Genomic DNA, 22,841 nt, shown 5'->3' on the forward strand with positions numbered 1-22,841 from the left:
CAAACTGGCTGGTAGAACCCGGGGTTATCTCCGACCTCCCGATGTGGGCGTGGTTTCTCCAGCAGAGTTCTGGCACTCTTCCTGTGTGCTAGGTGGGGAAGAGGGGAGGCACACTTGGGGGCTTGTCCCCATTGCTGTTTGCTCCGTTATTCCCCACAAGCCAGGGAGGGGGGCACTGATGACCCTAGCTCACAGATGAGGAAACGGGCCGAGAGGTCAGTCAGCCTCCAGGGTGTCATCGGCCAGGGTGTAAGTCTTGTCCACCTGGGAGCTCTACCTAGAAACCTGACCTCGAAAAAGCCCGGCAGGCCAGAGGAGAGTCACCCTTGGGTTTGAGAAAAGGGTGGGATTTGGACAGTGGTGGGAGCCATTTCTGGTTGGGAGAAGACTTGAGAGGCGGGCAGGGTAAAAGTGAGCTGGAAGGCAGAAAGGAAGGGGAGGGCCCTCCTGGAGGGGAGGACAGGTGAGCCAAGCCAGGATGCCCAAATAGTCATTGCCTCAGGATGGATCTTGGTACAGGCACCTCAGCCTAGAGAACTAGCTCTGCCCAGCCCCCGCCTCTCCCCCAACACTACTCCCTGCCCTGCACACCCATGCTCCAGTCACGTTTTACTTGCATGATCCCAGGCACAACTTGAAAGTCACCTCCTCTGAGGAGTCTTCCGGGATTGAACCCTGTTGGAGCATGTGCCACTTCCTAGTGACATGTACATTTACTAGTCCGTCCCCCCTCTCCCGCTCCGTCTCTATCTCTATGCTCACTGTGTGCCCAGCACCAGCACCCAGCCTGGGGCCTGGCATGGGGCGCGGGGCGGGGGGGGGGGGGCGGGGGAGTCTGGAAAACCAGGAGCGGAAGCAGGCAGGGAGGCAGAAAAAACACTGGAGCTCTTTAGGGATGAGGGGGGGCCCTCAAGGAGGCGGAGAGGGAGAAGGAGGAAGGACAGGACCGCGGGGCCTCCCAGGGGGTCCCAAGAGAGAGAAAGGGCCGAGATAACTCGCCGGGGCGGGGCATGAGTGCAGCGAGTTCCTGAGCGCTTCCTATAGGCCAGGCGCTGGGCCGCTTCGGCTTAAGTGCCAAAGATTGAGGCGGGAAGTTGAGAAATAACGCCTAGGGCCTCTGAAAATCGAGCAGCCCTGAGTGGTCGGACCCACCCCCTAAGTTATTGCACTATCGCACCCTCTGAGCCGAGCGGAGCCGGGGCTACCGGCGGATAAGGGGCGGGGCCTGCGCCCAGCCGACCGCAGCCCCGCAGGGTCAGACCTTCGGCCCAGAAGCCGCGGGTCCCCCGTGGGGAGGGGAAGGGCCCGACCCCCGCCCAGCGCGCACGCGCAGCGCCTCTCACCTGCCTGCTGGCGCTCCGCGCCCCCTCAGGAAGTGCGGGCCTCAGTGGAGCGCGGAGGAAGTGCCGGAGGCGGGGGAGAGAGGAGTGCGGGGAGGCGACGGCTAGGGGTGCTGGGGTTCCTGTCATGTGACCCCTCCCCTCGGCTCTCTCGCAGCCCCGCCGGGAGTGGCGGGAGCCAGTCGGAGGACGGTCTCTAGGTCCCTTGTCCCCAGGTGAGCTGGGTGCAGCGTGAGGGGAGGGGGGATCGTGAGGGGGTGGAAGAGAGAACTGAGGCCGAGGAGCTGCTGGCAGCTGGCGGGGAAGGGGTGAGAGCCGCTGCTGAGGGGCAGAGGGGTCCCTTCCTTCCTTTCCCACGGCCGGGGCTGTAGCCACGCTTCCCCATTTGGGTTCCATGGGGGGCCGGGGTGGACCCAGTCCCGGGATCTGGACCACCAGGTAGAAGACAGAGGAGGTCCCAACACGTCCAGATTCGAGGTGTTGCAGTATGCTGAATCCAGGGAACTGCTGGGGTTTGCGGCAGAGAGGTCTTCCCAATGGGAGAATCGGCACGTGGAATTGTCCCTTGCCAGGGGGCGATGGGGAAGGGCTGCGGCCACTGGTAACCGGTTGCGGTGGGGCAGAGCGGGCCTTGGGCTCCACCGCACTTAACTGTGGCCACACCTGGCCTTGGCTTTGTTTGTGACGTCCCATCTTTCCGAGCCCTTTGGACCTTTCTCCCCGTCTGACAGATGGGGAAACTGAGGCCATACGTTGCTTTGAGATGTGGCTGGAGACTGAGCCAGATCTCCTCCAACAGCATCCCCTCCCAGGAGGGGGAGCGTTACAACCCCAACTTCAACCCCATCACAGAGATGCTGAGGCAGTGGTCGGTGCAGGCCTCAGGGGAGCCAGAACCTGAGCCGGCCGGCGAGGAGCTGTGGGAGCAGGAGATGGAGCGGCTGTGCTCCTCCCAGGAACCTGTGCGGCTGCTGCCCTACGCCATGGTGGACAAGCGCTTCATCCGGTGGGTGCCCGAACACCTTGCCGAACACAGCGGAGGAGGAGCAGTGGGGGTGGGGAGAGGATGCACCTGTTGGTTGGCGGGGTGGAAATCACCAGCAGTGGGAAGACTCCCTGGCCCAGGGTGCTGCTCTACCTGGCCAGGTGGGCATGCTGGGTGACTCAGGGACCCCTCTCGTCACCACCCCATCCCAGGCAGCTGCGGGAGCCCGAGGGGGTGAAGACCTCGTGCTGGCAGCAGTGGCGTCACAGGCAGCAGACTGCAGGACGGCGCCTGGGGGAGGCAGCACGGCCGCTGGCCCGGGGCTGTGGGCTCTGGGAGGGGGCTCTCTACGAGATCGGGGGTAGGACCCGAACCCCAATCCCCACCTCCTGCCTCCCCTCTCTGGAGTCTCAATGTCTAGTTTGGAAACCAGAGGAGGGCATTATCCCCCTGGCCATTGTACCCCTCCACCCCCACCAACCCACCCCGCCTTCCTCACACATCCCCCTCTGCCCCCAGAGCCACCCTTCAAACCTTGGTGGATGATGGCACCCCTGGTGGCTGTTAGAGGTACTGCTAGGCCAGCCTCCAGGACTGGCTGTTACACTGAGGTCCCTGTGAGGCTGCTCACCCACCCCCCACAACCCTCAGATTATCAGCTGGGCCCACGGCTCGGCGCCTCCGGACCCACCTGCTGTTCCCCGCAGGCCTCTTTGGCACCGGAATCCAGTCCTACTTCACCTTTCTTCGCTTCCTGCTGCTGCTTAACCTGCTGACCCTACTTCTGACCACCAGCTTCGTCCTGCTGCCCCTGACCTGGCTCCGCCCCCCTGACAGAGGACCTGCTCTGAACTTCAGTGAGTGCCTGGCCCACGGAGGGAACAGTGCCCCCCGAGCCCACCTGAACCCTGTGGGGCCTGGTCCACTGGGACAGCCCCAACCCTCTGTGTCCAAACCCGGGGCATCGTCCTGCTTGGGTCCAGCCGTGAGGCTCTACTCGATCTCGCCTTTTGCATAACAGGCCTCCTGACATGCCCTCATGACCCTGCTCAGGCCTCCTGAGATGGGAGGCTATGGAGTGAGAGGGGCAGAGCCTCACCTATGCCTTGGGGACCCTTCCCTATTGGACCCCTCTCCCTCCTCGACAGCCCTCCAGTGTCCTGGTGGCCACCAACCCCAGACTGGTGTTCCCAAGTTCAACAATCTACTTTGGAATGTTTTAACCGGCAGGGTGAGTGGGTCTGTACTGGCTGTGGACCAGGGAGGCTGGGGAACCTGGTGATCTAGCCTCAGGGAACCCCAGTCTAAGAGGACCCTCACCCCTCCAAGGGCACGTTGGCTTCTAGGGAGACGGTCCTCCACAGACAGGCTGGCTGGGTCAGCAGTGGGGTCAGAGAGAGGCTGAGGCCACTGTGCACAGCCCAGGCCCATGGACATGTGCCCACGGCCCTCAGAGCCCAGCTGGGGTCGGGGTTTGAAGGACAAGAAGGGAAAAAGTGTCCAGGATTCTGGGATAAGCACCACCCTACCCTCATCCCTGGAAGCCACTGGGTGGTTACCGTGCAGGCTCCCGTGTTCCAGTCCTGGCTCTTCTTCCAAGCTGTGTGTCCTTAGGCAAGTTGCCCAACCCTTCTGAGCCTCTGTGAAATGGGGATACTCTTATTCTCTACCTGATGGGGTCACTGTGAGGGCTAATGTGTTAACAGCAAGAAAACACTTAGCACACAGCCTGGCTCACTTGTCATTGTCTGACATCCCTAGGCCTTCAACAACACCTATCTCTTTTACGGTGCGTACCGAGCGGGACCTGAGAGCAGCTCAGTATACAGCATCCGCCTGGCCTACCTACTGAGCCCACTGGCCTGCCTGCTCCTCTGCTTCTGTGGGATTCTACGGCGGTGAGAGCAGAGCCCCTGCCTCCACCCCTTTCCAGGGGGTCTTCCCTGATCACCCCTGCTTGGCGTGGTACCCCCAAGCTGGCAGGGAGTCCCTGCCAATGGAGGTTCCATCCCCAGCTGCAGACCTCAGGAGCGGGGCCACCGCTCCTGTGTCCCCACCCCCCCCACCCAGGCCGAGTCCAAAGGCTGCACTTAGGGCTGCCTGGGACTTCCCACCCCAGATCAGAGCCGAGCCGAGGCTGAGCCCTGGCCTCTGCCCCCTCCAGGATGGTGAAGGGGCTGCCACAGAAGATGTTCCTGGGCCAGGACTACAGGTCACCTCTCAGCGCCAAGGTCTTCTCTTCCTGGGACTTCTGCATCCAGGGGCAGGAGGCAGCTACCATCAAGAAGCATGAGATCAGCAACGAGTTCAAGGTGTGTGTGAGGATGTGCGTGAGTGTGAGTTGTGAGAGTGAATGAGTGTGAGAGCACGTGAGACTGTATGAGTGTGTGGCTTGAGTGTGGGAGTGTGTCTGTGTGTGTGTGTGTGCACACACGGTTTTCCAGCTGGAGGCGGGGGCTGTGCCGTGTCTGGGTGTGAGCGCTCACCTGCACGGTACTCTGGGGATGCTCTGGACAAAACCAGCCCGTCTGTCCCCGCCTCAGCGTCACCCCAACCTTGCCTAGAGCCTGGCAGCCTTTCTCCCCACGCACACCGACCTGGGGCTGTTTGCCAGCCCCCTCCGCTTCCACCTGGGCCAGCCCTAACCCACCTGTGCCCCTGCCCCTGCCCCCGTGACAGGTGGAGCTGGAGGAGGGGCGTCACTTGCTGATGGTGCAGCATCAGACCCGGGCTCAAAGGGCCTGCCACCTGCTCACCTACCTGCGGGTCAACATCCTCATCGGGCTCCTGGTGGTTGGGGCCATCAGTGCTATCTTCTGGGCCACCAAGTACTCGCAGGACAACAAGGAGGTGCCAGGCGACTGACATGCATTTATTTAATCCTGGCCAGACCTGGGGGAGGAGACGGGATGGTCCCACTTTGCAGAAGAGGAAACCGAGGCTCACAGAGGTTAAAGCAATTTGCCCAAAGTCATAACCAAGTCAGACAGGCTCTACCTGTGGATACCCCCTGCTGCCACTGGGAATAATCCGTGGGCTTCCAGATTCCGGGCCTGCACCAGAGTTACACTTGAAGGGGGCCGTAGGGGATAGGGGAGCCGCTGGGGGCCCTCCAGCCCACGGCACCCCCTTATCCACTTCTCCCCACAGGAGTCCCTGTTTCTGCTGCTCCAGTACCTGCCCCCTGGGGTCATCGCCCTGGTCAACTTTCTGGGTCCCCTGCTGTTTGTTTTCCTGGTCCAGCTGGAAAACTACCCTCCCAACACTGAGGTCAACCTCACCCTTATCTGGTGAGTGACACCTGGGGGGGTGACAGGTGGGACGGAGTGTGGAGGGCATGGAAGGGCTGTGTCCTGCCGCCTGTCTTGGTTATCACCTGGCATCAGGGGTCCCGTGCAAAGGAAGGCAGGCAGCTGCTCCCACACACAGTCTGGGGGGCCCCGGTCTAAGGTTCTCCAGTCCCCACCATCCAAAGCAAGCCAGTGACTGTTTTTGCCAGGACACGTTGGGTGCCACAGTCACCCACCTAGGAACACAGCTCCCTCCCATGTGCCCCGAGGGTTTACACCCCTCACTTTGACACCCTCACGTGACCTGTGAAGTTAGGACCATCCTCACTGCCACTGGATAGGTGAGGACACTGAGGTTTGAAAGGGTCAAGCGCCTTGGCCAAGGGAGGCTCCCCATGCCTGCCGGGTGCAGGTTCAAACTCAAGCCGTCCTCCGCCCCCAGGCTCTGCTCTGTCTCCTCTCCCAGGACTCGGGTCCTGCCTTGGACCCACCCACCCACAGGACCCCACACACACAACAGCTCCAGCCCAGGTTCTCTTTCCGTCTGCCACCCACCCCTCACTTGGCACGGTCTGCTTTTCCTCGGGCTTCCCTGGCACAGAAGCTGTCCGGAGCCCATTCTGCGTATCTACCCATTCCGAGGTAGATTGTGTTTGCTTTGAAATTTTATTCTTGGAATGGGTAATAGCACGTGCACATGGTAAAAAAAAAAATTCAAAATGCTCAAAAGGATGGAAGATGAAAATAAGCCCCCACCACCCCTGCCTTCCTCAACACAAGAACCACTGTTCCCAGCCAGGCTCCGGCTGTGCATCAGCCTTGAAAGTCCACACTTCATGGGATTTCCCTGGCGGTCCGGTGGTTAAGACTCCGTGCTTCCAATGCAGAGGGCGCGGGTTCGATCCCTGGTCGGGGCAGTAAGATCCCACGTACTGCGGAGTATGGATAAAAAGTAAAAAAAAAAGAAAGAAAGCAAGTCCACACTTTGATATAACGTGCAGGCAATCGTTTGGGGTTAGGCCACCCTACCTGTGTGATCCAGTTACATATTATTCAGGAGTGTGCATGCACGTGTTTGTGATATATGGACAGTGTAAACGGACTAGGGCATTAATAGGCCTTAGAAGAGAGATCTCACCTGCATTAATGATATAAAAGCACGTATGTGCCTGTGAATCTCCAAGCTGGGTGTGGGGGGAGGGTGGCTGGACTGTGCCGTGTTTCCCAAACTGATGTAAACAGAACCATTCTCCTGTGAATCATCTGGAGACCAAGATTCTAGGGAACGCACTTTGGGAAATATTGCCACGCATGGAGCAGTTTGGAAGGAGGCTGGGCTCTGGGTTTCGAGGGGGCTGGGCCCGGGAGAGACTTGAGCTTATGCAGATGTCAGCCACACCTGTGTCCCGAGTAGATGTGCCATGTACCTGGGCTCCTCCCCTGACACAGTCCCCGCCCCCTCCCCTAACCCCCAGGTGTGTGGTGCTGAAGCTGGCCAGCCTGGGAATGTTCTCCTTCTCGCTGGGCCAGACTTTGCTGTGCTTTGGCAGAAACAAGACCAGCTGTGAGTCCTACGGCTACAACGCATGTGACTACCAGGTGGCCGGTGACTCCATCAGGGCCTGTCCCTCCTGTCCTCTGCAAAGCCCCACCTCTTTGATCTCCTCGTCCTTCTCAGGGTCTCACCTTTGTGAGAGGCTGTGGGCAGAGTTGCCCACCCAGAAGTCACCTCCAGGGGGCGCCATTCACATCACATTCTGCGCTCTGCAGAGAGGCAGCCCAGACTGTGGGCTTTGTCTGCTCAAATCTTATCCCAGGCCCGGGTTTTAACTTAGCAATCATATCAGACTCCAGGCAAGGCTCCTAGACCACAGAGTCCCCCAACGGGTGGGTGAGGGGCGGTTGGGGACCGAGGGTAGTGACAGATGCCCCCTCTGACCAGTGCTGGGAGAACTCGGTGGGGGAGGAGCTGTACAAACTCAGCATCTTCAACTTCCTCCTCACGGTGGCCTTCACCTTCCTTGTCAGCCTGCCTAGGAGGTGAGCCACGTGGGGACACTACGGGGGTGGAGTGGGCGTGTCTGGGGGTGGCCAGTGGCCACAGCCAGGGGTGAGCAGTTCTACATGCCTGTTACCGTGTGAGTGTGTTATGGTCCACAGCCAGGACCAACGAGGTCCACACACTTCTGGGTGGTGGGTACCTGGGCACTCCCCTCCCCCAGGCTGCTGGTGGAGCGGTTCTCGGGCCGGTTCTGGGCCTGGCTGGACCGGGAGGAGTTCCTGCTGCCCAAGAACGTGCTGGACATCGTGGAGGGCCAGACAGTCACCTGGATGGGCCTCTTCTACTGCCCCCTGCTGCCCCTGCTTAACAGCATCTTCGTCTTCCTCACCTTCTACATCAAGAAGGTGAGGGCTCGGAGGCTGGGAGGGAGCAGGGCCGCACCTGTGTGGGCACCCCGAGCGCCAGCAGCAGAGCAGCCCTCACCTCCTGCTGCTGCCCCGCCGGGCACCTCCCATCTGCACACTGCGCTGAGGCCCCTGTGTCCTTGCTCGCTCCTTAGTACACCCTGCTGAGGAACTCCAGGGCGTCCCCTCGGCCGTTCCGCGCCTCCAGCTCCATCTTCTTCTTCCAGCTGGTGCTCATCCTGGGCCTGCTCCTGGCCGCTGTGCCCCTGGGCTATGTGGTCAGCAGGTGAGGGGAGCAGACGGGCTGAGGCTGCCGGGCCGGCAGCTCGTCACCCGAGCACTGACACCGGCCCTCCTCTGGCGGTCTCTCCCCAGCATCCGCTCCTCCTGGGACTGTGGCCTCTTCACCAACTACTCAGCCCCCTGGCAGGTGGTCCCAGAGCTGGTGGCCCTCCGGCTCCCACCCCCTAGCCAGCGCATCCTCCACTACCTGGGCTCCCACGCCTTCAGCTTCCCCCTCCTCATCCTGCTCAGGTGCCTTTCAGGGCAGCAGGGGCCGAGGGAGGGGGCACCCCCAGCCAGTCTCATGGGATCTGGGGGCCAGACAAGGAGAGCCCAAGGTCGCAGGGAGCCAGGGGCCTAAGGGCAGGTGGCCTGGGGGTTGCCCTGTGCCCCTGGGCAGCCCCTGAAGGCCCTCACCTGTAAAGCGGGCACTTTAAGTGACCACTGGGGAAGCACGTCGCCTGGTGCAGACACGCTGTGAGCCTGCCGCGCTTGTTATTCTTACTACATTTAGAGGAGAGGGGCTGAGCGACCAGTGGGAGGAAGGAGAGGAGAGAGAAAGCGGTGTCTAGGAACCTGGAAGAGAGAAGACCCCGGGAGGTGGTTTTTAAGAGACTGGGGTGGGGAAGGAGGAAGTAGGGGGGCTGACTGACCTAGCATCCCTGTCTATCCAAAGCCTTGTCCTGACCGTGTGCGTCTCCCAGTCCCAGGCCAGCGCGAGGGCCATCCGGGGGCTCCGGAAGCAACTGGTGTGGGTGAGTGTCCGCCGGACTGGGGAGGGGTCACGGACTCCGGGCAAGACCCTGTCGGGATTGTGGCCTCAGGCCGCGGATAGAAGTGGGGAAGGTGGAGGGAGGGAACCGGTGCCTCCGGCCGGGAACCAGTCAACAGGAATGTGGCTTTAGGCTTGGGGACCCGGTTTAACGGGAGTGTGGGCTTGGGCTGAAGTAGGAGGTGAAACTGGTGGGGGCGTGGTCTCTGGCCAGGCTGGGGCGGGACCTGATGGGGCGCGGCCTTGGGCTGGGGCGGGATCGGGAGGGGCGTGGTCTCTGGCCCGGCGGGGCGGGTCTAGGGATAGGGCGGGAGATTGGTGGGGCGGGGCCGTAGCGGGGGCGGGGAGGGGAAACTCTGGTGGGGCGGGGCCTCGGGGCTGCTACTGCGAGGTGGCCGCTTCTCCCGCGGCAGCTGGTGAGAGGAGGCGCCGCTCGTAAACCGGCCGCTCGCTCCCCTCTTCCGCCCCAGCAAGTGCAGGAGAAGTGGCACCTGGTGGATGACCTGTCGCGGCTGATGTCGGAGCCGGGCTCCGGCGACTCTCTGGGGCCTGCGTCCCCTCACTCCCGAGGTTCGCGCCCGAGATCCTTCTGCCCCGGATTCCCGTGCCCGGGCTCCCCGGGACCCAGGGCCTCCAGGCCGGAACCCTCCCTTGAGGATTCTAACGGGTTGCGCGGTGTCCGGGTCCCCGCCCGTAGCTGCCGCTTCCCCAGCGGTTCGGAGCTGTAGCACCGACCCCCACCACCGCCCGGAGCTTCCCCAGGGCCCCGTGTGCAGCTCCCCACTTCCTGCTCCCTCGCCCCATGCTCGTGACCCCAGGTGACCACCGCCTCTCTCAGTGGGCCCTCCAGCAGGGTGCCCTAAGGTGGGGTGCATATACCTAGGGGCATCAAGAAGAAAATATGGGAACTTGTATTTATATTTTTATCTCAATCCTTAAAAGTTTCTATTTTTGTTGAATGTTTTGTAATATGCATAATATGTTAGTATAGTAACCCATGAATGCAGTTTATAAATACACATCCATTGGCAGTGCTCAGGAACTGTTTACCCTGGGCAGTACCATTATAAAAGTCCAGAGACCTGCACCTGCGGGAAGGGGAAGGCCTGGCCGCAGTGAGAGCAAACAGTGGGGGCTTACTGAGCTCTGACTGCAGGCACCCTACACAACATCCTGTAATTCCTCCTTCACATGTGAGACCACTGAGACCCACAGACGTTATGAGTCAGCAAGGTGCAGAGCTCAGATCTGACCTGCATCAGGAGACACTCCGAGTGTGGGCCCCGGGAGGTAGCGGAGCCCGCTGCCCGGGAAGGCAGGGCTGCGTCCAAGATTCCCAAGCCTCGGGTGCCGAGGCTGCAGAGGTTCTCAATCTGTGGTTCTCAGCCTCGGAGAACTCCTGAGAAGCCCCGTCAGATGCTGGCCCTGTGCCAGCGACTCTGATGCAATTGGTCCAGGTGCAGCCAGCAGCCAGACATCTGGACTTTCTAAAGCTCCCAGGTGACTCTCACCGGCAGCCAGGGTTGAGGATTGCTGGCCTAAAGAGCCGTCAGGAGGGAAGGTCAGGAGAAACCCCAGGACGTGCTTGACGAGGCTCTATTTCCAGCAGCAGGAGGCCAGCGCCTGGCTGGATTCCCAGCCTGGACACGGCATCTGGGCAGCTCTGGCCCGGCGCCCTCAGTCCAGGGGCTTCACGTGGTCGTTGCAGTCTTGGCTGGTTCAGCTCCTCCTGTCGCTGTCCCTCTCTCTCACTCACCCAGCATCCCATGACCCATCCGCCTGTCAACAAGTGCCGGGCCCTGTTTTGGGGCTGGTGGTGAGACTGCGGGAGACACAGGGAGCTACGTGCTCAGCTTGGGGAGGGCAACCAGTCTGGCCCCAAGGAAGGCGACACACGTTGTTAATTAGCAGCTTAGGGTCAATGTGTGGTCCCGGACCAGCAGCACCAACATCACCTGGGAACTTGTTAGAAAAGCCAGTTCTCGGGCCCCACCGCACCTCCTCTAAGGGTGGAGCCCAGCGATGTGGTTTAATGAGCCCCCGGGGGTGAGGCTGTTGGGTGCGAAGCGGGAGAACCTGCAGCACTGAGGCATCCAGGTCCTTCTCATCACCTTCACGTGCCTTCAGAGAACCCGCCAAGTGCATCACCGGATGTGAGGGGGACGAGCTTCAGGACCTTGAGGAACTCAAACTCGCGGCCTCAGTTTGCTTGACCAAAGCCTGGGGATGACACCACCCTCCTCTGTGTGGCTGTGAGGACTGAATGAGCAGTTACTTATATAGTGTCCTTCCTAGGAGAGCAGTTGAGGCCCTATTACAACATGGTCATTGGCCTAACGGAGCAAAGTGGGACAGATGGGAAGGGGCCCTGATGGCCCTGTGACCGTGCCGGCCCAGCGAGGCAACCTGGGGCTCAGGGGGGAGCCATCGCAGTCAGCAGGAGGGTTTCGTGGAGTGGGCGACTAGCAGGGCCTTGGGGGACGGAGGACTCGACCGGAGGTGAAGGCAGAGGAACGGCCTGAGCCACGGTGTAGAGACGGGCCGGGCGGGCCTGAGCTGTGGAAACTGGGACTCTGAGTCCTCTAGACTGGGCTCTGGGCCCCACGAGGACAACCAGAGTGAAGGCGGAACCAGCACACCTATGGCTGGGCTTGGAGAGCCCGGGGGTCCGGTAACGTTGAGCGTCTACCAGCAGCAAAGAAGACACACGTGGGCAGGGAGAGGCCCGTGGGGTTATTGCAGTAAGTGAAGCCAGGGTCTCTCCAGGTGCAGGAGCCCCAGTGCCTCCACCTTGGGGTGGGGGAGGGGGTCCCGGACTCTCCCCACCCAGCCCTGAGAGGGCTCCCAGCTACTCTGGCCAAGGCAGCCCAGCACAGATTCCCACCCAGGGGACCCTCCCAGGAAAGTGACGCAAGGAGGTGCTGGTAAGGCCATTTATCATAGAGGAAACTGGCCCTCGGTGGGCAGGAATCACGAAATGTCAGTCCTAGTGGATGACAGGAGAGCTTTGAGGACACCCTGACTCCGCTCCATCTAGGTGACCTGGGCTCACCTGGGGCAACCTACTCGGTGCTGTCACACCTGCAGCCTGTGGAGAAGAGGCGCAGAACAGCTCAGAGAAACAGCCGTCATTTGGTGGGGCACACAGGTGATGGCTGGAGAGGGGTAGTCGGGGTGAGGCAGTAGAGATGCCCCCGGTCCCACCAAGGCCTGGGGGAATTGTCCCTCGAGTCCACCCACCGTTCTCTGCTCTGACTCTGGCTCCCCAGACACACCGATAAAAGGGGGAGGCTTCTCATGAGCTGCCTCAGCTCGAATCAGAAGCCCTGAGCACAACGTAGAGGAAAAACCTCGAGCTTCTGGGACTTCAGGCAACAGATTGCCCACAGCTGAGGGGACCCTTCTGCCTGCCTTCAGTCGTCAGTTCCTTCCACGCACCCCTCCCGGCAGAGTGAGAACAGACTTTCTGGAAGGGAATTTCGCTAGGAAAACTAAGAGAAGATTAGCTTTTGCCCAAATGCAGAGAGGTAGGTGGGTCCCCAGAGCACATCCCCAGGAGTACGAGTCAGGACTCTGGGTGGCAAGGGACAGATGCTGATTCTTGCCCACTGAGGAGAAGGGACCACCGAGGTGACAAAGCCAGTCCTCAGGGGAGCTCCAGGACACTGTGCCCAGGCTTGGGCAGGGTCATCCCACCAGACCAGCTTCCCAACACGCCCAGGCCTCAGTGGGTGCCCCTGAGCCGGGCCTAGGGGCCCCAGGGCAGGGCTGTAACTGGCCTGCCTTGGGTCAGGTGCCGGTTCCCGGGCTGTGCTGGGGATGTGAGTGCCACTGACCTGTGAGGCTCTGTAGGAGAGAAGAGCCCGCACAGGAAGCAAATTGTTCCCTGGGGGCGGGACATCCTCCCTGAGGAAGGCACCTGTGTACAAATCAAAGCTCCATGTTCTGTGATAGCAGGAGAAAAACACATATGCAGCTGTGTCAGTGTAGAAACAGGGAGTGTTTCAATAAAGTCACTTCATTCATTTTTTTAAAAAAAAGTCTCTGTGGGATTGGATGGGTCCTAGTCCCACCTTACCTGCTCCCTCTCTTCTCTCTGCCCTGAGCCCCCAGCCCTGAGGGGTCCAACCCACCAGTTCTTCAGAAGGACCCTCATGATTACATCGGGCCCACCTCGATAATCTGGGATAATCCTCTCGTCTCAAAATCAGCGGGTTAGCAAGCTTAATTCCCCCTTGCTGGCTACCAGTGCCTCCACCTTGGGGTGGGGGGGTCCCGGTGAGGACTCCAGGGTGAGGACACGGACGTCTTCTACCCTGGGGTCCTACAGCTCGGCAGTGGCGGCGACTGTGAACCCTGGTTTGGCTCCTGGCCTCTCCTAACTCCCTGGGGGTGTGGGGAGAGTCGCCGTCCCGGGCCCAGCCCTGGGGCGCTGTGGCATCCCGGTTATCTCCCCGCTGCAGGCACGCACCCACCCAGGGAGCACCCAGAGGCTCTGGAGTGGAGGTGGCCTCGCTCGAGGAAGCGCTTGCCCTCCTGGCTGAGGGCCCCGCGCGGCAGAGCCATGAGCGTCCTGCGGCTGCTCTGCTTGGCTGCGCTAGGTGAGCTGCCCAGGGACGTGGTGGGAGGGGGCCGCTGCCAGGGCCTTGAGGTGGCAGACTCAGGGTCCAGGGGTCTAGGGAGCACAGGAGACACCTCTGCAAGCACAGGACAGAGAGGGGAAGGTTTAGGCTTGAGTCTCAGACCAGCCAGTTATTGCTTCACCACTCTGGGTCCACTCTACTCATCTGCAGAATGGGCTGATGATACGAAACGCTCCGGGCTCCAAAGAGCTTCTGTGAGTGACGGTGCTTGTGGAGTCCTGGGCCTCCTTCTGGGCTGAGGATGAGGCTTTCTGAGTGGGCTCTGGCCTCCCCTCCACCCTGGGCTCTCCTAACTGCCCTCCCCTCTCTTACAGCCACCAGCAGCTCCGCAAAGCAGGAGAAAGGTGAGTTTCCCCGCATGCTGGAGGGCGGAGTACCCCCAGATGGGGACCCTGGAGTCAGAGGCCCCACCCACGGTAGAGGCTTTGGCCGGCCGGGGGAAGGGTGTTGCGGGTGAGTGGCGTCTGCTGCTAGACCACTGGAAGGTTCTGGACCCCAGCCTCAACCCATGCAGGGCCCTGGAGGGTTGGAGAAGAGAAAGCTCTGCAGGAGGTGGGAGTGGGCGGGACAACAGACAGACGGTGGGGACAGTGACGTGGGGCAAGGAAAGTGCTTGGCTTCCCCTTGGGCTGTGTGTGGTGGGGGGGCAGGTATTACCAGCGGAGGCGGGCAGAGGGCGTGTCCCGGGCAGGTGTACCCCAATCACTCTGAGTGCCTGATCTGTAGCAGAAGCCCCTGGGGTGGGTGTGACCCCAGGGCAGGCTGGGGGCATTCTGGTGGGGTGCCTTGGCCCAGGAGGAGGGTGAGTGAGAGAATGAGGAAGTCTGGGCTCCCCCAACTCCCCCCTCCCTGAGGTCCAGCAAAGGGGAAACTGCCTGACTCTCAGAGGCAACAGGAAGGTGTCAGGGCCCCTCTCTCCACCAGCCGCCTGGTGTAAGAGCCAGTGAGAGGGGAGGCTCCCGGTAGCCGTCCCTCCTCCCCTCAGCTTTGGCCGCCTCTGTCTTTCCACTCCCCTTCCTTCTCCTGCCCTCTCCCCTGCCCCCATTTCCAGCCCTGTGACCCTTAAAGTCAAGGTGGTCAGTCACCTCCTCCTCTCCACATCTCTGCGAGGGCGGCTGCCCTTCCTCTGGTCTCATCTGGACCTGTAACTTCCCTGGTCTCAGGGCTGCAGCTGCAGCCGCTCCTATTCCACTTAAGGGTGGACCTCACTTGAGTGCCGCATGGGCTGAACTATCATTTCCTTATTTGCTTTAAAAACAAACACATCAAAAAAAAAAAAAAAAAAACACATCATGGTGTTTCCGCTAAAAGGAGAACTGTGCAGGGCCCTGGCCTCTGGGTCTCCGGGAAGTACCTGGGCAGGGCCGGTCCACCCCCCTCCAGCCCCTGACTTCTGCTCAGACTCTTGCCCAGCAAGTCCTGCTAACTAAACTGCTAAGGAGCCGACTGACAAATCATTCATTCATTCATTCATTCATTTATCCAATCATTCAGTAATTACTGGTTGAGCATCTGTTTGGTACCAGGTGCTGCTTGAGGCCCCAGGATGGTGGGTGCAGAAACAAAACAGAGATCCCTACCCTCACGTAGCTTACATTCTAGTGGGGCCGGAGGGACAGATGATAATAAAAATAAGCACATTCTACAGCGTGCTAGAACGTGATAGGTCCCAGAGAACAGCAAGCGGGGAAGAGGGGAAGGGAACATGGGTTGGGGGTGGGGAGGGAGGGCACCATCTACTGGGAAGTCATCACTGAGAAGGGGACACGCCAGCAAGGACACGAAGGAGGTGGTAGAGCAGGATGTGCCTGGACAAGGGCCTGCGTGGCCAGAGCACAGGAAGCAGGGGCAGGGGAGTGTTGGATGAGGTAGGGGGGCAGTGTTGAGTCGGGGGGGCCCTGTGGGCATAGCAATGGGAGGGTTTACAGCAGAAGGGTTGACCTGATTTACTCTTCCTGGGGTCATTTTGGCTGCTGTGTTGAGAAGAGATGGGGTGGGGATGAAGGCTAGAATCCCAGAGAGCCTTTAGACTGTTCCCGGGATCCAGAGGAGAGATTGGGTGATAGCCAGGAGGCCTGGCAAGGTGGTCAAGGTATATTCTGAAGGCCTTTGCTGATGGATGGGATGGGATGGGAAAGACAGAGCTGTGGAAGATGACTCGGGGGGTTTGGGTCTGAGCAGCTGGGAACTGGCGAAGTCAAGGGCAGCCTTACAACTGATTACTACTAATGGGAACAAGAGGTTGGGCCTGAGATATTGGGTGTTAAGAGCCAAGATTTTGGAACGTTTCTGTGTATTTTGAAATCCCCAAGAATCATGGCAAGTGCAGTATTGAGTGTAGCAGGAACCAGGCACAAGAATCTTCAAGGGATGGTGGGCATTTCCAGGTAACTGTAACCCAGAGGGGCAGGGTGCAGTGTCCGAAGACATGAGGTTCAAGGCTGCTGTTTAGGGAGGGAGGAGGGAGAGTGGTCCAGGAATAGCAAGAGGATGCCCGCCCTCGCCATCCCAGGCCAGTGTTGGGAAGGCTGTGAGGACCCCCCGCCACCTGAGATACCACTGGCGCAGGCACTGTGTGGGGGAGGGGAGGCTGGTTTCCATTAGGCGTAGAAGGTGAGATGTGAGAGGAGAGCTTGAGGGTTCCGGGATTTGGTGCAACTGAGCCTACCAGCCTTCCAGAGGGCGCAGGGGGAGGTGGGACATAAAGGGGGACTTTCAGAGCCCTAGAAAAGGTGGGGCAGGAAGATGAGGCCTGGGGTCTCCCGTGGGGCTGCCATGAAAGAAGACAATGTTCGGGGTGGGGGGCTGGGGCGCGGCTGGTTGAAGGACAGATTCAGAGTGCGAGTGTGTACAAAGGAGTCTTGATAACTGTCCCCTCCCCCCAATCCTGAAACCCGCTTCACTTGTGAGGGGGCTGTGCTAGTTTCCTGGGGCTGCTCTAGCGAAGTGCCACACAGAAATCGATTCTCTCCTGGTTCTGGAGGCTTCATCTGAAGGCTCACCTGCGGGCTGTGGTAGTCCTCGGCGTTGCCTGGCTTGTGACAGCATCACTCCAAACCCTGCCTCTGTCTTTACATGGCCTGTGTGTGTGTGTGTGTCTTTGTCTCTTCTCTTTAGGGCCCACCCTAATCCAGCAAGGGTTACTGAAGTCCATCTGTACGGACCCCATTTCCAAATAAGGTCCCATTCACAAGTACCTGGGGTTAAGGCTTGAATACATCTTCCTTTTTGGAGGACACAATTCAACTCTCAACAGATGGGCTGCTTGTTCAACCCTCATCAGATCCCTGGGCCTGAGCTCAGGTCTAATGAATTGGGCCTCCAGGGTTGCGACTCCAATCTCCAAGCTTCTGGGTTATCACAGAAACAAGCTAGGGAGAGGTAGGGGCGATCCTGAAGGGCCTCCAAGCCCAGCTGGACGGCAATCCACTGCCCGGCCTGGGCACAGCCCTAAGCTGCTCGCTCTTTCTTTAGTGACAGCGGGAGGCTCTGCACAGCCATTCGATCACCCCAGCCCTGGCTGGCTCAGCTTCCGGTCCCCGGGGTGTCCTTGTCGCTTGATCAAATTCTGAGTGTGCCATCCTATCTTCAAATGTTCAGACACAGATGATGAATTTGTAATTAAATGATAGACCCCTCGTTATGGGTGGGCTAGATGCATAAACTAAATAATCAAAAGGAAAGACCCACACAGGTCTTGTTAGAATAAAAAGTGAGTGCTCTACCCTGTAGGGCACTAAAACCGAAAGTGGCTTCTGTCTGTGAACTTATGTAAATCAGGCTTCTATTAATGGCCATCGTAATGGAAATGAAGGTGGGCCAGCACTTTCTTTCCATTTTTGTTAAGTCAAGGTCATTTCCCCACAGTGAAGGGAGCAACAGTGTCATCACCCTGAAGCCTGAACCCACATTTCCCCGGGGGTGTGGGGGGGGGAAGATTCTGGCCCCAAGAGCCGTTGACTGTTGGGCCCCAGAGTCACGTTGACGAAATTGTTGGTAGCAGTTTGCAAACTGGTGCCCTGGAGAGTAGATTAAACTCTAGATAGAGCTTTACTTAACTTCAAAGATTTTGCATGAAGGAGTGTTTGAAAAAAAAATAGTATGAGGGCTTCCCTGGTGGTGCAGAGAGTCCGCCTGCCGATGCAGGGGACGCGGGTTCGTGCCCCGGTCTGGGAGGATCCCACGTGCTGCGGAGCGGCTGAGCCCGTGGGCCATGGCCGCTGAGCCTGCGCGTCCGGGTCCTGTGCTCCGCGGCGGGAGAGGCCACAACAGTGAGAGGCCCGCGTACCGCAAAAAAAAAAAAAAAAAAAAAAAAATTCTGGGTATTTCACATGAATAGAATCATACAATATGTGGCCTTTCGTGTCTGATGTATTTCATTCAGCATAATGTGTTTTTTTGGTTTTTTAAATTTATTTATTTATTTGGCTGTGTTGGGTCTTTGTTTCTGCGTTAGGGCTTTCTCTAGTTGTGGCAAGTGGGGGCCATTCTTCATCGCGGTGCGCGGGCCTCTCACTATCGCGGCCTCTCTTGTTGCGGAGCACAGGCTCCAGACGCTCAGGCTCAGCGGCCATGGCTCACGGGCCCAGCCGCTCCGCGGCATGTGGGATCTTCCCAGACCAGGGCTTGAACCCGTGTCCCCTGCATTAGCAGGCAGATTCTCAACCGCTGCGCCAGCAGGGAAGCCGCAGCATAATGTTTTTAAGGTTCATCCATGTTGTAGCAGGTGTCAGTGCTTCATTCCTTTTCATGGATGAATACTCTTCCGTCATGTGGATGGACCACATTTTGTTTATCCGTCATCCATTGATGGACATCTGGGCTGTTTCCACCTTTTGGCTGTTGTGAATAGTGCTGCTGTGAACATGTGTGTACAAGTATCTGTTAGCGTCCCTGTTTTCAATTCTTTTGGTATATAGCTAGGAGTGGAATTGCTGGGTTGTGTGGTAATTCTTTAACTTTTTGAGGAATTGCCAGACGAGCATTTTCTTAAGGTGCTTGTTAAACGTTGGTTTCCTTCTTCCTCTTTGGACTGTCTCATCTTTAAGAGACTGCCTAAATTTTATTCATTGTTAATCTGAATTCAAAATTAACTGGGTGTCCTGTATTTTTAGCTGCTCAGTCTGGCAACCCAGAATATACCACATGAAAATAAAACCAAATACATGGATGAAATTGTATGGTATACACTGCAAGTAGGGTAGAAGCTCAGACGCGAGGCGGAGGGAGCAATCCAGAAGGCTGCCTGGAGGAGCAATCAGTCAGTTAGGCCACTAGGCTCATCAGGCATGTGTACTGAGGGAACTGGCTAGGGGGAGGGCATTAAAGTCTCCCAGCCACACCTGTGCTCCCACCCTCTCCCACCCTGCCAGAGCCGGTGTCCCAGCTGCAAGCTGACTTCACCCTGTTGGACAGGGGGTCAGGCCTCAGGGTAGAGGTGTTCTGCCAGGCATCCTCGGGCAGCCCACCCATCACCTACAGACTGGTCAGGAGGAACGGGCACATCCACGTGCAGCAGACTCGGAACGCTGGGCAGCCAGCCAACTTCTCCTTCCCGCTGAACCAGACGTCGGACTGGTTCCGGTGCCAGGCTGAAAACAACATCAGCGTCCAGCACACTCCCTTCACACTGGTGCCCCCAGGTGAGAGGGCCCCTTGGTTTCCAGAGGGGCAGCTGGCGCTTCTGAGTAGGTCAGTGGGAGGTGCCAAGAGCAGGGACGGGTGCCCTGACGCAGCCATGCCTACCCGGGCCTGGCCTAACGGAAGTCCAGCCCAGCTGTCCCCCGCCTCCTTCACAGGAGAGCTGCCCCAGGGACCCACCTTCGCGCTGGCTGCCTGCCTCATCTCCATCATAGCCGTCTTTTCTTGGAAACTGAGCTGGACCAAGCAGATCAGGTAGGAAATGGGTGCTGGATGTGGGGGAGGAGTGAACTGCTGATGGCCTATGTGGACCAACGGGGGCCCTGGCTTGGCAGAGCCGGTGGTGGTTTGGTAGGGCAGGGCTGCCATTGGAACCAAGCAGGACCCTATGGGGCTTTCCCAGGACAGACCCCTCCTCCATATCTTCTGCTGTAGCTCCTCTCTGAAGTACCCAGATAACAGTATCTCATTTTTTCTGAATTTTTCCTGAATTTTTCAGATGCTAAAACCCACGACCCAATGGAAGAAATTAACTACTTGAGGATCATGGGTTCGTAGCCCAGGGGCCTTCTGGTGCCTAAGGATCGATAATGTTAACCTCTGTGACACCAACCAATCAGAGAATTGATCACATACCCTGCGGCTCCCCTCCCTCACCTGGCCGATAAAAGTGCTTTGCTGAAAGCCCTCAAGGAGTTCGGAATTTGGGGGGGCAGAGCGCCCCTGCCCCGTTCCCCTTGCGTGGCCCCGCAGTAAAACTTTCTGTGCTCCAAACTCCAACATTTTGTTCTGTTTGGCCTCACGGTGTGTTGGGCACATGAACTTGCGTTCGGTAACACCACCAGGGCAACGAAAGGGCCGTATGGCTTATGCATGACTTGCAAAAGTTTACTTAGGGCCTACTGTGTGCCAAGTGCCCATGGAGCACGTTGGCGGCTTTATCTGACCCTGACCATGCTCTAGCCGCCTTGTCGTGGAGTCCACTGCCTCTGGGTGGGGCTCTCTCCAATACTCCCTATTGGTCTGAGGAGGATGGAGCCTCCGGGGCACCAGGGTGGGCCAGGGGCTTCTACCCTCCATGGAAACCCCGTCAGTCTTTCCAGCTGGTGACCGGAGGCAGGGGCCGGACCTCCTGGGGTCCCCTCTCGAAGGCTATTACTTCACTGACTTGTAAAGTGACCAGGGCCTTTGTGCTGTCCAACCCTGGGCACCGCAGGCCTCTGTGCGCCCCACCTGCCTGGCCTTTGGCAGTGGTCACCTCTGCCTCCGAACTTCTCACCTCCCCTCGTTCCTAAGACACTTCTGTCTCCTGGTCATCCTCCCCGCCCCTCTGGTACCAAAGCTGTCTCCCTAGAATCACACCCCTGTCCCTCCCTCGAAGAGAAACCAATTACTCTTATCTAAGTTTCAGGAGGAAGCAGCAAACAGAAAAAAAACAAGAACCAGTTAGAACCAACTAGGCTCAAGATGGCGGAGGATTCGACTTCCAATAGATCTAGAGCCTTACTACACGCTCTATACGTTAGCTAAATGACACACCCACCAGCGCCAGGACAGCTGGCGATCACCATGATGACAACCAGAAAAGCCCCTATGAGAACTGAAAAGGAGAGTTGCATCAGTTCCAGGTCCAAACCACACCCCTGTTCTTGGATAACTCATGAATATTCCTCCCACTCATTCCAAACCCCTCCCTTTTACTCCAACCCTCCTATTTATTTGGTGTCTCCAACTGAATTGGGTTGAGTTGATTTGCAAACTAGGTTCCCGCTTCTCCATTCTTTGGCCATTGAAGAAAGCTGGTGCTCTTCCAGTCTCAGCATCCGTTTTGTTATTGACTGAGCAAATCAAACCTCCCTGGCTGAGACAGGGGGTCTCAGCCCGAGCTAGGACCCCAGTGTGGGTTTGGTCGACCAATTCACTAACACCTGGCCAGCCTCTTTGGTGGGCTTTGTCCAGGAGTCCTTGGCACTCTCCTTGTCTTACCTCTGCGCCCCTCCCTCCCAAGTCTGTCCCAGGGGCTAGGCTCATGGGCGAGCCATGTCAGCTCTCTGAGCCTCAGTTTCCCCTTCTATAACAGGGGGTATACAGACCAGGGGCCAGTACTTGGCCTCCAGGTGATTCAGTGCCCCCACCTTATTTCGTGGTGTGACTAAGCCTCACGCCCCTCCTCCTGCCCAGGGCACTGATGCACTTGCCACCAATAAAATTCCTGGAGGCCTTGGGAGGGGGTGGCTGGGAGGTATGCTGGCTTAACCTGGAGTCTCAACTCCTTTGTCATCAAGGTCGTGACCAGAAGATGCAGGCTGGGCAGAGTCCCCAGGAGAGCCCTGGTCCTTGTCCCCTATAGAAGGACCCACCATTTGAAGAAATGAAATGAAGAAAAGAATGAAGAAAAGCCCCACCAGCCTGGATTCTTGGAGCGCTGGTGTTCTTCATCAAATACTCATGGTGCTAGTTTGAGGGATTTAGGATGGGGGGAGCTGTAGGGGGAAGGAGAGGTCCATAGGAGGACGGGGCTCTGTGAGGGCCCCTCTCCTCACCGCTCAGCAGCTCGTCACCGTCCATCCAGGTCTGGGGAGACGGTGGGGTAGATGTGAAGGCCCAGAGGCACCAGCCCACCCAGGGCCACTGCTTCCTCCCCCACCCCTGCTCCCCTCTTCCCTGGAGTGGCACCCCATCTCCTGGTGGCCCAGTCCTCTGGCTCCACTGCTCACCTGTCACCGTCCCATTCACCTGGAGGACTCTGGGCCCCACCTGGCCAGCACCCCCTCATTAATCTTTACCTGCAACTATGATGTCTGGAATTCCTCCCTGCCGAGTCAGCCTGAGGCCCCTGGAGAACCAGCCCCCCTCCCCACCCACACACACCTAGAGCCATCCCAGTTTGGACGCTCTGAACCATTTCCGGAAAGAATTGTATTAAACTCTGCCCCCTGCCGGCCACCCTGGGAACTTCGTTTCTGTCTGCACACCATCTTGGAGCCTGGAAGTCGGCACTACGCACGGCCCTACATGGCCCTGGGGCCGGGCCCGGCTCGGGAAAAACTGGGAGGGGCGGTGGTCTCGACCACATCCCAGGCTTAGCTCCAGAGAGGAGAAAAGAGTGACAGGCCATGCAGGGAGGGGTCCAGGCTGTGGCCTGGGGTTTAAGTAGAATGGGGGAGAAGAGACGAGGTGCGTAGGAGCCTGGGTCTTGGGCAGATGGGGCCCAGACGGCGTCTGGCGGGACTTCCTGGAGGCGGAGGCGGGAGTGCAGGGGCAAAGAGTGGATGGAGCAGGCGGGCGGGCCCTCCTTGCGACCCTCTCTTCCTGGGGACTCTCTGGCCCTTTCCAGTCGCCCTGCGGACCAGTAGAGCAGAGGGACGAGACTCCGGCCGAGAGGTGGGCTGGACAACGAGTCCGCTGCCGCTGGACGGATGTCGGTCGCTGGAAGCGCAGGCCGGGATGTCGGGATAACCCTGCCGCTCCTGCACCGCCGCT

The 22,841-nt window shown here is 58.9% G+C and overlaps 2 protein-coding genes across 2 annotated transcripts; both read left to right on the plus strand.

The window, feature by feature from the left end:
- The first annotated feature begins 1,519 nt into the window (after window positions 1-1,519).
- Window positions 1,520-10,034, plus strand: TMC8 (transmembrane channel like 8). The gene is made up of 16 exons (XM_059996716.1): window positions 1,520-1,555; window positions 2,193-2,346; window positions 2,538-2,686; window positions 3,033-3,182; window positions 3,474-3,556; window positions 4,087-4,223; window positions 4,490-4,637; window positions 5,005-5,175; window positions 5,476-5,615; window positions 7,091-7,214; window positions 7,558-7,655; window positions 7,838-8,021; window positions 8,177-8,307; window positions 8,397-8,555; window positions 8,980-9,058; window positions 9,546-10,034. Exons 2-16 carry the CDS (start codon window positions 2,195-2,197, stop codon window positions 9,801-9,803), a joined length of 2,163 nt encoding a protein of 720 aa, XP_059852699.1. The 5' UTR covers window positions 1,520-1,555; window positions 2,193-2,194; the 3' UTR covers window positions 9,804-10,034.
- A 2,544-nt stretch (window positions 10,035-12,578) lies between these two features.
- On the plus strand, window positions 12,579-20,132 carry C19H17orf99 (chromosome 19 C17orf99 homolog). Its single transcript, XM_059996717.1, has 7 exons — window positions 12,579-12,602; window positions 13,182-13,289; window positions 13,539-13,676; window positions 14,033-14,062; window positions 19,091-19,360; window positions 19,517-19,613; window positions 19,858-20,132. Exons 1-7 carry the CDS (start codon window positions 12,593-12,595, stop codon window positions 19,862-19,864), a joined length of 660 nt encoding a protein of 219 aa, XP_059852700.1. The 5' UTR covers window positions 12,579-12,592; the 3' UTR covers window positions 19,865-20,132.
- Window positions 20,133-22,841: the final 2,709 nt, after the last annotated feature.

Source organism: Delphinus delphis, chromosome 19 (genome assembly GCF_949987515.2).
Source record: "Delphinus delphis chromosome 19, mDelDel1.2, whole genome shotgun sequence".
In the NCBI taxonomy this organism is placed as follows: domain Eukaryota; kingdom Metazoa; phylum Chordata; class Mammalia; order Artiodactyla; family Delphinidae; genus Delphinus; species Delphinus delphis.